This window comes from Phocoena phocoena, chromosome 8 (genome assembly GCF_963924675.1).
Source record: "Phocoena phocoena chromosome 8, mPhoPho1.1, whole genome shotgun sequence".
NCBI lineage: Eukaryota > Metazoa > Chordata > Mammalia > Artiodactyla > Phocoenidae > Phocoena > Phocoena phocoena.
Window position 1 is genome coordinate 63,524,774 of NC_089226.1, and position 15,861 is coordinate 63,540,634.

Sequence of the window (15,861 nt, forward strand, 5' to 3'; positions counted from 1 at the left end):
TAGCACCTTTTGTAAACTATTATTTTATTAAGGAATCCACTTCTATGACTCATGAAGCCCAGGCTGAGTTAACAGTGACAAGTTCTGGAGGTAACAACACCCTACTCTGGACTTTCCAGTTACAACCACTGTCTTCTCTCTCTACCTCAGCTGAAAACCCAGACTCATGAGGCCTCAATCCCTGCCCTCCTATTCCTGGAAGATGCCAAAGCCAACTATGTAAGAGGCTTTCTCAGAGGAGAAGACGAATTTGTCTTCCCAGAAGACAAACCCTCTACTTTGCTTTATGGGGCAGACAGCAACCCCAAACCACAGACAGGTTGGGACCTGTGCAGGGCTCAGTGGAGATGGGGAAAAGAAGGAAAGGGGATTCAGGAAGGGATCATCTCCTGTTTAACAAGCAGGCTAAGGTGGAAGGACAGGAAAACTTCACTCTATGATTCAAATCCACCAGACTCAAAGCCAATACCAATGAAGAGACTTCCAGCTTAATGCCTCATCCTGGGAATTTTCAAGGTCTCAGCTCTGTGAAGGCCTTGGGTGAGTGGAAAGCCTAAGCCACCCATATTCCCCACCTTGCTTCTCTCCTTGCTCTTCCAAGGAATATAGCAGAATTTTCTATATGCACACCTAGACTTCCAATGGAAAAAAAACTTCACAGAGTGACATGGAAGAGCCGTAGACAATGGGCCTGGGCTATAGGCCAGCCCTGGATTGGCTTTAGCTGGGCTTGACTCCACCAATGTTAAGATACCCAATGATGTCTTAAGGGCTTCATACTGAATAGGAGGATGTCAAGATTCACCTAATAGTGGAGCCAAGGGGCAATGAACATTCTTTCCATCACTGGAAACACATAGGATCTGAACAGTTAGCTGTTGGAGAGGGAAGCTGAGCTAGAGCAATGATTAGGTATCTTCTAAGAGCAGTCATACAGCTCGGGCCAGAGAACTCAATTTCAGGGGAGGTCAGTGACCCACACTAAAGCTAAACTCTTAAATCAAGTACTCAGTTCCCTGCATGAAGGTGTTTCATCCCTGATGGGTCTGCCTCAGCCCATCCCCCTGGAGAGAGAACTCTAGATAATAAAGCCAAGAAACACATGGGGCTCTGGGCCCAAACAACTATACACTGTTTATTGAGAACACCCGTAGATGATGGGAAGGAGGGATGCCCTGTACCGCATCATGGCCACCACTGAGTGGGAGCCGGGCCCAGAGAACACTAGCAGAGCTGGGGGGTGGGCTTCCCATGACTCACTGACCATCACAAAGGTGGGAGGAATAGGAGAAGGCCAGGCCCAAGAGCCTGGTACCATGCTGCAAACGGGCGTTGATTGGCCTTTGCCTTTCAGAAACAGAGATTAGGGGAGGGGGACTACTAGAAAAAAATAGAAGCTCTAAGATTAAAAAAAAATAGTCCTGTACATAACAAGACAGCATCTGCTCTCCAGGGCCCGAGACTGGCAGCAGGGGCCTTAGGCAGGCAGGCCAGGAGCCTCCAGGGGAAGATCAGTGGTTCGGCTGAGACAGTCAGCTGCACGTAACTGGCCAGTCGCCAGCACCCAGCAAAACGTCATCCGTGCTTGGGCAGGGCAGGGAAGCACCCGGCCTCTTGGGGATACACAAATATCTACCGGATTCTCTGCTCCTTACGGAAACAGATAAGAAAGCTTACAGCAGATTATTTACAAACAGTATCCTGGGATATTGTGAAGGCAGAGGTGGGCTGGCTTGGAGGGTGGGGTCTGTGGGGGCAGAGCAGCCATAGCAGCCCAGAGGGTCCAAGGCTGGGCCCCCTCCCCAGGCTCCAGGCTCTGCAAGGCACTGGACTCTTGTTACTGGGAAAGGGGGCTTAATTCTTCTTGTGGAGGAACTTCATTTTGTTCCCTGTGGGCCAGAGGAGGGCAAGAGTGAGAATGTTTCAGTATCATCTCTTCCAACAGCCCTAACCCTCTCAGTGGGAGAGAAGGATTAGAAAGACTGGATTACAGCTAGGTATGATCCAGGATGGTGAAAACACTCTAGAGCTCTAATTAGAGCACTGGTATTAATCATGTATGGCTTTGGGCAAGCCATTTAACTTCTTCGGTCTCAATTTTCCTTTTAAAGTGAGACATGCTATGATGCTGTTATTTAGTTGGCTCAGCTCTTTGAAGGGCACTCTGGTGCTGCCACTTTTGTAGTTAGACCCCTTATAGCCTCGAGGAAAGCTCACTGGTCCTAATGGCCCTTGTGCTCACTCAGGAAGGAGTGCACCCAGGAAGACCTGACCTAGGTGAGGCTCTATGAGATCTCTTCCTGTTCTGTCTACGGCCCCGATATAAATACCCACTGGCATGGGTTTAGAGTAGTTTGGGGTACAGATTCCCCCAGTCCCTCCCTTCTTGCTGAATATGTCTCATTAGTGACAAACCTACTTACCCAAACCGCGGAGAAACTTGTTCATTCCACTCTGCTCAGTGTCTGGCAGTTCCTCTAAATACTGCTCCACTCGCTGCTCAAAGAGGCCTGGGGAAGAGGAGAAACAGGAACAGAGAAGAGAACAGTCATTGGAGGAAGGGAAGGGGAGGCCTCCTGGAGGGGGACCAAAGGGCACAGATCCCAAAAAGGGGGAAACCAAAGGTCTGCAATTATAAGAGCATCCTGCCAGAATTCAGACTGGCTCATCCATTCAGACTGGGCTCATCAGACTGGCCCATGTTCACTGCTAATGGCAAGAGCCCCTTGCCTCCCAGTGCACGTTCCTGAGCTGCATTATGGTGAGGATGCCACTCCTCGTATCAGAGCTGCCCCCAAGTGGGCACCTTCTCCAGCTCCTTTTAGACCACACTACCATGTTGTTTCAAAAGGTTTGTTACACTAAAGGGACAGTATTAGTGGGCAGAAGAAATAATAACCCTGAGGTTAGAAAGGTCTTGATGAGATGAAAAAGCCCTAGAGTGAGCAGAGCTGATGAAATAACAGAGGTAAGATGATAACCTCTGTACTCTGCGGGCAGACTGTCAGCAACCTAAGACAGTGAGCTAGCTCAGTTCTCTTCAAGGGCTTTCTCAAGCCTGGAACAGAGGTAAGATGATAACCTCTGTACTCTGCGGGCAGACTGTCAGCAACCTAAGACAGTGAGCTAGCTCAGTTCTCTTCAAGGGCTTTCTCAAGCCTGGAACAGAGGTAAGATGACCTCTGTACTCTGCGGGCGGACTGTCAGCAACCTAAGACAGTGAGCTAGCTCAGTTCTCGTCAAGGGCTTTCTCAAGCCTGGAACAGAGGTAAGATGACCTCTGTACTCTGCGGGCAGACTGTCAGCAACCTAAGACAGTGAGCTAGCTCAGTTCTCTTCAAGGGCTTTCTCAAGCCTGGAACAGAGGTAAGATGATAACCTCTGTACTCTGCGGGCGGACTGTCAGCAACCTAAGACAGTGAGCTAGCTCAGTTCTCTTCAAGGGCTTTCTCAAGCCTGGAACAGAGGTAAGATGACCTCTGTACTCTGCGGGCAGACTGACTGTCAGCAACCTAAGACAGTGAGCTAGCTCAGTTCTCTTCAAGGGCTTTCTCAAGCCTGGAACAGAGGTAAGATGATAACCTCTGTACTCTGCGGGCGGACTGTCAGCAACCTAAGACAGTGAGCTAGCTCAGTTCTCTTCAAGGGCTTTCTCAAGCCTGGAACAGAGGTAAGATGATAACCTCTGTACTCTGCGGGCAGACTGTCAGCAACCTAAGACAGTGAGCTAGCTCAGTTCTCTTCAAGGGCTTTCTCAAGCCTGGAACAGAGGTAAGATGACCTCTGTACTCTGCGGGCAGACTGACTGTCAGCAACCTAAGACAGTGAGCTAGCTCAGTTCTCGTCAAGGGCTTTCTCAAGCCTGGAACAGAGGTAAGATGACCTCTGTACTCTGCGGGCAGACTGACTGTCAGCAACCTAAGACAGTGAGCTAGCTCAGTTCTCGTCAAGGGCTTTCTCAAGCCTGGAACAGAGGTAAGATGATAACCTCTGTACTCTGCGGGCGGACTGTCAGCAACCTAAGACAGTGAGCTAGCTCAGTTCTCGTCAAGGGCTTTCTCAAGCCTGGAACAGAGGTAAGATGACCTCTGTACTCTGCGGGCAGACTGTCAGCAACCTAAGACAGTGAGCTAGCTCAGTTCTCGTCAAGGGCTTTCTCAAGCCTGGAACAGAGGTAAGATGATAACCTCTGTACTCTGCGGGCGGACTGTCAGCAACCTAAGACAGTGAGCTAGCTCAGTTCTCGTCAAGGGCTTTCTCAAGCCTGGAACAGAGGTAAGATGACCTCTGTACTCTGCGGGCAGACTGTCAGCAACCTAAGACAGTGAGCTAGCTCAGTTCTCTTCAAGGGCTTTCTCAAGCCTGGAACGGAGGTAAGATGATAACCTCTGTACTCTGCGGGCGGACTGTCAGCAACCTAAGACAGTGAGCTAGCTCAGTTCTCGTCAAGGGCTTTCTCAAGCCTGGAACAGAGGTAAGATGACCTCTGTACTCTGCGGGCAGACTGTCAGCAACCTAAGACAGTGAGCTAGCTCAGTTCTCTTCAAGGGCTTTCTCAAGCCTGGAACAGAGGTAAGATGATAACCTCTGTACTCTGCGGGCGGACTGTCAGCAACCTAAGACAGTGAGCTAGCTCAGTTCTCTTCAAGGGCTTTCTCAAGCCTGGAACAGAGGTAAGATGACCTCTGTACTCTGCGGGCGGACTGTCAGCAACCTAAGACAGTGAGCTAGCTCAGTTCTCGTCAAGGGCTTTCTCAAGCCTGGAACAGAGGTAAGATGATAACCTCTGTACTCTGCGGGCGGACTGTCAGCAACCTAAGACAGTGAGCTAGCTCAGTTCTCGTCAAGGGCTTTCTCAAGCCTGGAACAGAGGTAAGATGACCTCTGTACTCTGCGGGCAGACTGTCAGCAACCTAAGACAGTGAGCTAGCTCAGTTCTCTTCAAGGGCTTTCTCAAGCCTGGAACAGAGGTAAGATGATAACCTCTGTACTCTGCGGGCGGACTGTCAGCAACCTAAGACAGTGAGCTAGCTCAGTTCTCTTCAAGGGCTTTCTCAAGCCTGGAACAGAGGTAAGATGATAACCTCTGTACTCTGCGGGCAGACTGACTGTCAGCAACCTAAGACAGTGAGCTAGCTCAGTTCTCTTCAAGGGCTTTCTCAAGCCTGGAACAGAGGTAAGATGACCTCTGTACTCTGCGGGCGGACTGTCAGCAACCTAAGACAGTGAGCTAGCTCAGTTCTCTTCAAGGGCTTTCTCAAGCCTGGAACAGAGGTAAGATGATAACCTCTGTACTCTGCGGGCGGACTGTCAGCAACCTAAGACAGTGAGCTAGCTCAGTTCTCGTCAAGGGCTTTCTCAAGCCTGGAACAGAGGTAAGATGACCTCTGTACTCTGCGGGCAGACTGTCAGCAACCTAAGACAGTGAGCTAGCTCAGTTCTCGTCAAGGGCTTTCTCAAGCCTGGAACAGAGGTAAGATGATAACCTCTGTACTCTGCGGGCAGACTGTCAGCAACCTAAGACAGTGAGCTAGCTCAGTTCTCGTCAAGGGCTTTCTCAAGCCTGGAACAGAGGTAAGATGACCTCTGTACTCTGCGGGCGGACTGTCAGCAACCTAAGACAGTGAGCTAGCTCAGTTCTCGTCAAGGGCTTTCTCAAGCCTGGAACAGAGGTAAGATGACCTCTGTACTCTGCGGGCAGACTGTCAGCAACCTAAGACAGTGAGCTAGCTCAGTTCTCTTCAAGGGCTTTCTCAAGCCTGGAACAGAGGTAAGATGATAACCTCTGTACTCTGCGGGCGGACTGTCAGCAACCTAAGACAGTGAGCTAGCTCAGTTCTCTTCAAGGGCTTTCTCAAGCCTGGAACAGAGGTAAGATGACCTCTGTACTCTGCGGGCAGACTGACTGTCAGCAACCTAAGACAGTGAGCTAGCTCAGTTCTCTTCAAGGGCTTTCTCAAGCCTGGAACAGAGGTAAGATGATAACCTCTGTACTCTGCGGGCGGACTGTCAGCAACCTAAGACAGTGAGCTAGCTCAGTTCTCTTCAAGGGCTTTCTCAAGCCTGGAACAGAGGTAAGATGACCTCTGTACTCTGCGGGCAGACTGACTGTCAGCAACCTAAGACAGTGAGCTAGCTCAGTTCTCGTCAAGGGCTTTCTCAAGCCTGGAACAGAGATAAGATGATAACCTCTGTACTCTGCGGGCGGACTGTCAGCAACCTAAGACAGTGAGCTAGCTCAGTTCTCGTCAAGGGCTTTCTCAAGCCTGGAACAGAGGTAAGATGACCTCTGTACTCTGCGGGCAGACTGACTGTCAGCAACCTAAGACAGTGAGCTAGCTCAGTTCTCGTCAAGGGCTTTCTCAAGCCTGGAACAGAGGTAAGATGATAACCTCTGTACTCTGCGGGCGGACTGTCAGCAACCTAAGACAGTGAGCTAGCTCAGTTCTCGTCAAGGGCTTTCTCAAGCCTGGAACAGAGGTAAGATGACCTCTGTACTCTGCGGGCAGACTGTCAGCAACCTAAGACAGTGAGCTAGCTCAGTTCTCTTCAAGGGCTTTCTCAAGCCTGGAACAGAGGTAAGATGATAACCTCTGTACTCTGCGGGCGGACTGTCAGCAACCTAAGACAGTGAGCTAGCTCAGTTCTCTTCAAGGGCTTTCTCAAGCCTGGAACAGAGGTAAGATGATAACCTCTGTACTCTGCGGGCAGACTGACTGTCAGCAACCTAAGACAGTGAGCTAGCTCAGTTCTCTTCAAGGGCTTTCTCAAGCCTGGAACAGAGGTAAGATGACCTCTGTACTCTGCGGGCGGACTGTCAGCAACCTAAGACAGTGAGCTAGCTCAGTTCTCTTCAAGGGCTTTCTCAAGCCTGGAACAGAGGTAAGATGATAACCTCTGTACTCTGCGGGCGGACTGTCAGCAACCTAAGACAGTGAGCTAGCTCAGTTCTCGTCAAGGGCTTTCTCAAGCCTGGAACAGAGGTAAGATGACCTCTGTACTCTGCGGGCAGACTGTCAGCAACCTAAGACAGTGAGCTAGCTCAGTTCTCGTCAAGGGCTTTCTCAAGCCTGGAACAGAGGTAAGATGATAACCTCTGTACTCTGCGGGCAGACTGTCAGCAACCTAAGACAGTGAGCTAGCTCAGTTCTCGTCAAGGGCTTTCTCAAGCCTGGAACAGAGGTAAGATGACCTCTGTACTCTGCGGGCGGACTGTCAGCAACCTAAGACAGTGAGCTAGCTCAGTTCTCGTCAAGGGCTTTCTCAAGCCTGGAACAGAGGTAAGATGACCTCTGTACTCTGCGGGCAGACTGTCAGCAACCTAAGACAGTGAGCTAGCTCAGTTCTCTTCAAGGGCTTTCTCAAGCCTGGAACAGAGGTAAGATGATAACCTCTGTACTCTGCGGGCGGACTGTCAGCAACCTAAGACAGTGAGCTAGCTCAGTTCTCTTCAAGGGCTTTCTCAAGCCTGGAACAGAGGTAAGATGACCTCTGTACTCTGCGGGCAGACTGACTGTCAGCAACCTAAGACAGTGAGCTAGCTCAGTTCTCTTCAAGGGCTTTCTCAAGCCTGGAACAGAGGTAAGATGATAACCTCTGTACTCTGCGGGCGGACTGTCAGCAACCTAAGACAGTGAGCTAGCTCAGTTCTCTTCAAGGGCTTTCTCAAGCCTGGAACAGAGGTAAGATGACCTCTGTACTCTGCGGGCAGACTGACTGTCAGCAACCTAAGACAGTGAGCTAGCTCAGTTCTCGTCAAGGGCTTTCTCAAGCCTGGAACAGAGGTAAGATGACCTCTGTACTCTGCGGGCGGACTGTCAGCAACCTAAGACAGTGAGCTAGCTCAGTTCTCTTCAAGGGCTTTCTCAAGCCTGGAACAGAGGTAAGATGACCTCTGTACTCTGCGGGCAGACTGACTGTCAGCAACCTAAGACAGTGAGCTAGCTCAGTTCTCGTCAAGGGCTTTCTCAAGCCTGGAACAGAGGTAAGATGACCTCTGTACTCTGCGGGCAGACTGACTGTCAGCAACCTAAGACAGTGAGCTAGCTCAGTTCTCTTCAAGGGCTTTCTCAAGCCTGGAACAGAGGTAAGATGATAACCTCTGTACTCTGCGGGCGGACTGTCAGCAACCTAAGACAGTGAGCTAGCTCAGTTCTCTTCAAGGGCTTTCTCAAGCCTGGAACAGAGGTAAGATGACCTCTGTACTCTGCGGGCAGACTGACTGTCAGCAACCTAAGACAGTGAGCTAGCTCAGTTCTCTTCAAGGGCTTTCTCAAGCCTGGAACAGAGGTAAGATGATAACCTCTGTACTCTGCGGGCGGACTGTCAGCAACCTAAGACAGTGAGCTAGCTCAGTTCTCTTCAAGGGCTTTCTCAAGCCTGGAACAGAGGTAAGATGACCTCTGTACTCTGCGGGCAGACTGACTGTCAGCAACCTAAGACAGTGAGCTAGCTCAGTTCTCTTCAAGGGCTTTCTCAAGCCTGGAACAGAGGTAAGATGACCTCTGTACTCTGCGGGCAGACTGACTGTCAGCAACCTAAGACAGTGAGCTAGCTCAGTTCTCTTCAAGGGCTTTCTCAAGCCTGGAACAGAGGTAAGATGACCTCTGTACTCTGCGGGCAGACTGACTGTCAGCAACCTAAGACAGTGAGCTAGCTCAGTTCTCGTCAAGGGCTTTCTCAAGCCTGGAACAGAGGTAAGATGACCTCTGTACTCTGCGGGCGGACTGTCAGCAACCTAAGACAGTGAGCTAGCTCAGTTCTCGTCAAGGGCTTTCTCAAGCCTGGAACAGAGGTAAGATGACCTCTGTACTCTGCGGGCAGACTGACTGTCAGCAACCTAAGACAGTGAGCTAGCTCAGTTCTCGTCAAGGGCTTTCTCAAGCCTGGAACAGAGGTAAGATGACCTCTGTACTCTGCGGGCGGACTGTCAGCAACCTAAGACAGTGAGCTAGCTCAGTTCTCGTCAAGGGCTTTCTCAAGCCTGGAACAGAGGTAAGATGACCTCTGTACTCTGCGGGCAGACTGACTGTCAGCAACCTAAGACAGTGAGCTAGCTCAGTTCTCGTCAAGGGCTTTCTCAAGCCTGGAACAGAGGTAAGATGATAACCTCTGTACTCTGCGGGCGGACTGTCAGCAACCTAAGACAGTGAGCTAGCTCAGTTCTCGTCAAGGGCTTTCTCAAGCCTGGAACAGAGGTAAGATGACCTCTGTACTCTGCGGGCGGACTGTCAGCAACCTAAGACAGTGAGCTAGCTCAGTTCTCGTCAAGGGCTTTCTCAAGCCTGGAACAGAGGTAAGATGATAACCTCTGTACTCTGCGGGCGGACTGTCAGCAACCTAAGACAGTGAGCTAGCTCAGTTCTCGTCAAGGGCTTTCTCAAGCCTGGAACAGAGGTAAGATGACCTCTGTACTCTGCGGGCGGACTGTCAGCAACCTAAGACAGTGAGCTAGCTCAGTTCTCGTCAAGGGCTTTCTCAAGCCTGGAACAGAGGTAAGATGATAACCTCTGTACTCTGCGGGCGGACTGTCAGCAACCTAAGACAGTGAGCTAGCTCAGTTCTCGTCAAGGGCTTTCTCAAGCCTGGAACAGAGGTAAGATGATAACCTCTGTACTCTGCGGGCGGACTGTCAGCAACCTAAGACAGTGAGCTAGCTCAGTTCTCGTCAAGGGCTTTCTCAAGCCTGGAACAGAGGTAAGATGACCTCTGTACTCTGCGGGCGGACTGTCAGCAACCTAAGACAGTGAGCTAGCTCAGTTCTCGTCAAGGGCTTTCTCAAGCCTGGAACAGAGGTAAGATGATAACCTCTGTACTCTGCGGGCAGACTGTCAGCAACCTAAGACAGTGAGCTAGCTCAGTTCTCGTCAAGGGCTTTCTCAAGCCTGGAACAGAGGTAAGATGACCTCTGTACTCTGCGGGCGGACTGTCAGCAACCTAAGACAGTGAGCTAGCTCAGTTCTCGTCAAGGGCTTTCTCAAGCCTGGAACAGAGGTAAGATGACCTCTGTACTCTGCGGGCAGACTGTCAGCAACCTAAGACAGTGAGCTAGCTCAGTTCTCTTCAAGGGCTTTCTCAAGCCTGGAACAGAGGTAAGATGATAACCTCTGTACTCTGCGGGCGGACTGTCAGCAACCTAAGACAGTGAGCTAGCTCAGTTCTCTTCAAGGGCTTTCTCAAGCCTGGAACAGAGGTAAGATGACCTCTGTACTCTGCGGGCGGACTGTCAGCAACCTAAGACAGTGAGCTAGCTCAGTTCTCGTCAAGGGCTTTCTCAAGCCTGGAACAGAGGTAAGATGATAACCTCTGTACTCTGCGGGCGGACTGTCAGCAACCTAAGACAGTGAGCTAGCTCAGTTCTCGTCAAGGGCTTTCTCAAGCCTGGAACAGAGGTAAGATGACCTCTGTACTCTGCGGGCAGACTGTCAGCAACCTAAGACAGTGAGCTAGCTCAGTTCTCGTCAAGGGCTTTCTCAAGCCTGGAACAGAGGTAAGATGATGATAACCTCTGTACTCTGCGGGCGGACTGTCAGCAACCTAAGACAGTGAGCTAGCTCAGTTCTCTTCAAGGGCTTTCTCAAGCCTGGAACAGAGGTAAGATAACCTCTGTACTCTGCGGGCGGACTGTCAGCAACCTAAGACAGTGAGCTAGCTCAGTTCTCGTCAAGGGCTTTCTCAAGCCTGGATTCTCAGGGCTCCCCAAACTGCACAGTCTGGTCTTTTTCTCTGAGTAAGGAAGGACCTGTGAATGCTGCGGGGACAGGTGGAGATAAGCCCCACTCTTGCCACGTGGCTCCAGCCTGTGCCCAGGCTTGTGAATGCATGTACTGGGGCAGGAGGAGAAGGTGCCCTTGGCAGTCTCTCTCAGAAGAAAAGGGATGTTAGGAGGCCTGCCCTGGCTAATAACTCAAGAGCTTCCTGATGGAAGCTCACCAGTGCCTGGCTACTCAGCCCGGCGGGTCGCAGAAAAGTTGGAGGACTCCTGACATCCCCCCAGAACCCCCCACCCCAGGCTCTTCTGGCCTTACCCTTTGCCCGACACTTTCTTAGCTCCCTGTCTTGGATGAAGCCAGCAAACATCTGAGACTCCATAAAAACTTCAAGAAAACGGCGGATGCTTTTGGAGGCCACAGACTTGCGGAAGGCCTCTCGCTGAAAGGCCCGCTCCCCCTTCTCACTCTGGGTCAGGAAGAGGGAGTAGTGCCCAACAGTCTCCACAAAGAACCGGATAAACACCTCTGACACCAGCCCATTGAGGGTATTACATTCTGGAAGAGAAGAGAAAATCTTTGAGGTTCAGGTCAAGAGCCTGCATCCCCAGCCTCCAGCTGGTGGTGTCTCCCTCTCCTCGACGGAACTCCAGCCAGAACCACTTCTCTGTTCTTGAAACCTTAGCTCTTGTGCTCCCAGGCTTGTAACTCGTTCCTGAGCCAGGAGGTCGGAAACTCTGCTCTGAACACGGAAGCTGGGGAATACTTGCTGGATGAATGAAGATGGAGATTAGGGACCAGAGCGCCACTTCCCACACACCCTCACCCTCGGTGGTTTCCCTGGCTTCACAGGAAGAGGAAGCTCCCTCCATCTCCTGCAGTGGCTCGAGGCAGGGCCTGAGAGGGAGGAATAACTAGTGTCCGGTCAGCGAGAAGAGTCTCTGCGGTTGCCAACTGTCTTCAGGGTTTTTCTCCCCAAACTTCCTGAGGTAGAGAATTAGAGGCAAGAGGTAGCTCTGTAGCCTGGGCCACCCTAGAAGCAGCCCCAATGTTTAAGTTTCTGAACTCCCTCTGATAAAATACCACACTATTTCTCTCCCCTCAGACCCAGTCAAGCCACAACTCCTAGAGCCACACTAGTGGGGCTAGAGAATTCTAGGCTAAAGTGAGACCAAGGTCCCATATCTGAGCTTCACTAGCCAGAAGGGTCTGGTGCATAGAATCAGGGTCCAAGCACCATGAGGCCCAGGCCCAGGCCCAGGCCCAGAGCAGAGGGAGTCTGGGACCAGAACTGATTCTGCCTGGGGCAAGCCTCACTCACCATCATCGGAGTCGCTGTCAGAGTCCTGGGAGATCAGTTCATTCTTCCTCTCTAGAGCCTGCTCCAGAGCCGCCTGCAACTTCCTAGGTAACAACGTGTCCTCGTCATCCATCTGCAGGAGAAGGAAACCGCACAGTGACACTGACTGAGCACTTGACTTCGTGCCAGCCCTGTTTGAAGAGCCTGAATATATAATCTCATTTCATTCTCCCAAGAACCCTGATACTATTATCAACCTCATTTTAAGATAAGAAGCTGAGGCTCAGAGAGAGGTTAAGAAACTTGGCCAGGGTCACAAAGATAAAAAGTGGTGGAGCAGGTGGCATTCACTGCCCAGGACCAACAGGGGTTCCTACCCCAGCACCACGATGAAGTCTCCCCAGTTCCTCCATCTTCGGCTCCAGGGGGGAAGCACGGTTGGCTGGGGGAGGGGAGACTGTGGCCCAGCCTGTGTCTCAGGCGTGAGGCGAGGCTGTTGTGCCTGTCTCTGTATTCTGGTTCAGTGTCTGCATCGTGACGTTCGTACCCAGGAGTCGTAGCTCTGTCAGTGGTGTGTAACAGACTACATTCCCAAAGGCTACATTGGGTTGTGTTCCTTTATAGAGAGCCAGGAGGATTTCCACCACCAACAGAGGCTTTTTGAAGTTGACAATGATTGCAAACCTTTACATTCCACTGCATTCTGTGTGTCATGTATAATCCTCCAGCAACATTTCAAGGCAGGTGTTATCACCATGCGTGTTTTAGAGATGAGAATTCTGGTTCAGAGAAGTTCAGAGGCCTGTTCAAGATCATGTGTCTCAGAGGGGGCAGAGGGCAGAGGTCAAGCCTTTGGATCCAGGCCATGTTCTTCACACACTCACACTGCCTTCCAGAAGCTGACGATGCCGACCAGAACAGCAGATCCTGCTGAGGTCAAGACTTCTCAGACCAGCTTCTTTCTACCCTTGTCTGTTCTGTGAATGTGGAACCCAGAGGGCTCAACAATCAGGCTGTGAAGGTGGAGTCGTGTGTGTGACAGTGTTGGGTGCTCTGCATCAAACAAGCACCCACCCTGGGTCAGGCCATGCTCTGCAGCGTCCCACTCTTACCTGTCGGATGAATCGGTCAGACCCCAGATTCACCATCAGTGCCTGAGAAAGAGTCACGAGGGACGGTGATTCACGATATGAATCCCTGTAGTGCCCTTCCCAGGCCTCCAGGCCTCCAGCCCTCCTGGATTCCCAGGGTCAGATAACAGGAATAACTCCAGCCAGGGAAAGACCTCCCAAGGATAAAGGATAAGAGCTGGGTACACAAAGGAGAAGATCCCAGCAGCCTCGGGCCCCCACCCCCACCCCTCCTGGGGGTTTCTGTTCCTTCTGTCCCTTCCTTCCTCCACACCAACCTCCCCCCCAACCCCCGCTGCTGGCTCCCCAGGTGGCCCACCTCCTCCACAGGCAGCTCCTTCAGTTTGGGGAGGGAGCTGGAGAGCAGGCCAACCAGGAAGGGGGTGGGACAGCAGACGATGTCAATCATGGAGGCCGGGAGGACAGGAATGAAGGTGTGCTGCCAGGAGAAGGGGTAGAGCAAGGCCACCACCGCATGGGAGCAGCTGGATAGGGTACTGGCAGACAGACAGACAGACAAAGCACTGAGCCCAGGCCCAGCACCTTCGGGGAAGGGGCGTTACAGCCTGCTGGGCCAGGCTCAGGACATCCTTTCATGTTAAACCTCCCAGTGCCACAAAAATGCTAAGGAGTCTTGGGCCTGGGTCTGATCTTGCAGACTGGTAAAGCTCCCACATTGCCACTGCTCGGGACCTCAGGGACAATGGCGCTACCCTCTTTGGTGGCTCTACCTAGAAACAGTCATAAAGGTACACAGCAACATTTGAACACACATACACACCCCCAAGAGCCACCCAAATGCACAGGTGGGCCTGACTTACTGTGGGAGTATCAGCTCAGGCCAGGGAGTACAAAGGTAACCTGAGCAAGGGTTGATCACAAATTCATAGTAAGAGCTGGAAGGTCCTACAGCTGGAAGGTCATCTTATCAGGTCCACATTTTACAGCTGAGGCCATTGATACCCAGGGTCAGTCTGGTCATAAGTGGCACACCTGGGACACAACCAGTTCTCCTGTCTCCCAGCCCAGTGTTACTTCTACCATTCTTCTTCTCTATCCATTCCTCCTTCTCCTAATTGGAAAAAGTGGTCTGACTGAGGACCACTGACTGAGGTGAGGCTGGCACCATTCTTAACCACTCCCATCTGTCCTCTCATGCTCCAAAACATAGCCAGAGGCCTCAGTGGGGTCATCCTTCTCTTGGCCTAGAGGGGGGCTCCAGGCCTCCAGCACCACAGGGCTGGGTGGCCAAGCAGAACGACCAGTGGGAGACTGGAAGGAGAATCTCCCCGATGCTAACTAGAAGGCACAGAAGTGAGTGCTGAGGGATAGTATGGGTCACCAGTCAACACATCTGGCTTTAACCATCCCCCTGTCAGGAGAGGAGTCGAAAGCACTCCCCTAAGGGCCATATTACATATGAGGAGACAGAGGCCCAGAGTCAAGTTCATTCTCAAGCCTGCCTTTCCCGCCCTGTCTCTCCACATCTATGGGCCCCACCTATTAGCTATGAAAGCCCTGGGCTCCACTTGATCAGCTCCAACAGGGATTCTCACCCTTTCATGACTAATGCCCACCAGTCAGAGAACATGGTTCCAATCCATGACAGAAACAACCCCTCCTTTCCAGAAGGACCTCGGGGGACGTTCACAAGCGTTTTGGCAGCCAGTGCCTTGCTTGGCTGTCCTACCACCCCATGGACAACTAAAATACTGCTGGGCCTTGAGGCAGAGACACAGGTATCCTGGCCCTGAGAGCCCTTCCCCTAAGGACAGCAGCTCCCCACACCCCAAGGAGAGCCATCTGAAAAAGATCTGGAAAGGGGCTGTCCAGGGTCAAAGGAAACACAGCTCCACAATGCCTTACAGTGGGCCTGGGAGGCAGAAGGCTTGTACAACCCTTAGGGCTGACCACTGCAGAGCCTGTGTATGCGTACGTGGACGCGCACGCACCTACACACACACACACACACACACACACACACACACACACACACACACACACACACACACACACACACACTCCCTAGGCCAGAGGGACCAAAGACTTGTGGAAAACCTAAAAGGTGAGCAACGGAACAAGAGCTGGCTGGACTTACTGAGCCTTGACCCCAGTCCAGGCCTGTGTGCCCTCACTGGGCTGCCTATTCTGCCCCTTTTCAGTCAGAGGCAGACCCCAAGCAGGGAAGACATCTTTTCTAAGACCCAAGATTGGCAGGACTTGAATGCTGAGCCAGGCCAGACCAGGGCCCTGGGGTATTTTCCTCCCCAGATGGTCCAGGAGTGTGTTCAGAGGCAGCTGAAGCCACAGGAAACAATCACTGTATTCACAGCCCTGTTGGAGCCAGGCTGAGGGCCACGGGGGTGGCCAAGAGGAGGCTCTGTCCTGGGTAAGGGAGTGGAACTTTCAAGAAAAGAAACCTCGGGGTCCAGGCTCTGCTAGGGGCATCAAGGTCTGACCAGACCAGAGCCTCACAGCTGGGTAGCGGGGGCTTTGCTGGCAGACAGTGAACACGGATGGCAGAAAGGCACAGACGGGGCCTCAGGGAGCTGCCATAGCTGGCTAGTTCCGGTTGCTGGCTCGGTCCCTTCACAAGGCCTGATGGGCCCATGACACACACAGAACTGTGGTGTACAGAAACACTGAGGCTGTGATGGGAAGTGGAGGGCAATCTTCTTTTCTAAACCTGGCTCTCTCTGGAAAAGCCAGAAGCTCTGGGTTT

The 15,861-nt window shown here is 52.0% G+C and overlaps 1 protein-coding gene across 5 annotated transcripts in view; it reads right to left on the reverse strand.

Moving 5' to 3' along the window:
- Positions 1 to 1,108: 1,108 nt before the first annotated feature.
- Positions 1,109 to 15,861, reverse strand: part of DENND2B (DENN domain containing 2B) — a 116,405-nt gene continuing 101,652 nt past the window's right edge. For 4 of the 5 annotated variants that reach the window (XM_065883085.1, XM_065883084.1, XM_065883083.1 and 1 more), the window contains 6 exons: positions 13,459 to 13,636; positions 13,122 to 13,163; positions 12,031 to 12,142; positions 11,028 to 11,267; positions 2,424 to 2,510; positions 1,855 to 1,889 (listed from right to left, as the gene is read on the reverse strand). In XM_065883085.1, coding sequence (XP_065739157.1) covers positions 1,855 to 1,889; positions 2,424 to 2,510; positions 11,028 to 11,267; positions 12,031 to 12,142; positions 13,122 to 13,163; positions 13,459 to 13,636 — 694 coding nt within the window. Of the gene's footprint in view, positions 1,890 to 2,423; positions 2,511 to 11,027; positions 11,268 to 12,030; positions 12,143 to 13,121; positions 13,164 to 13,458; positions 13,637 to 15,861 lie in introns of all 5 variants that reach the window. The other variant, XM_065883080.1, reaches the window with a different exon arrangement.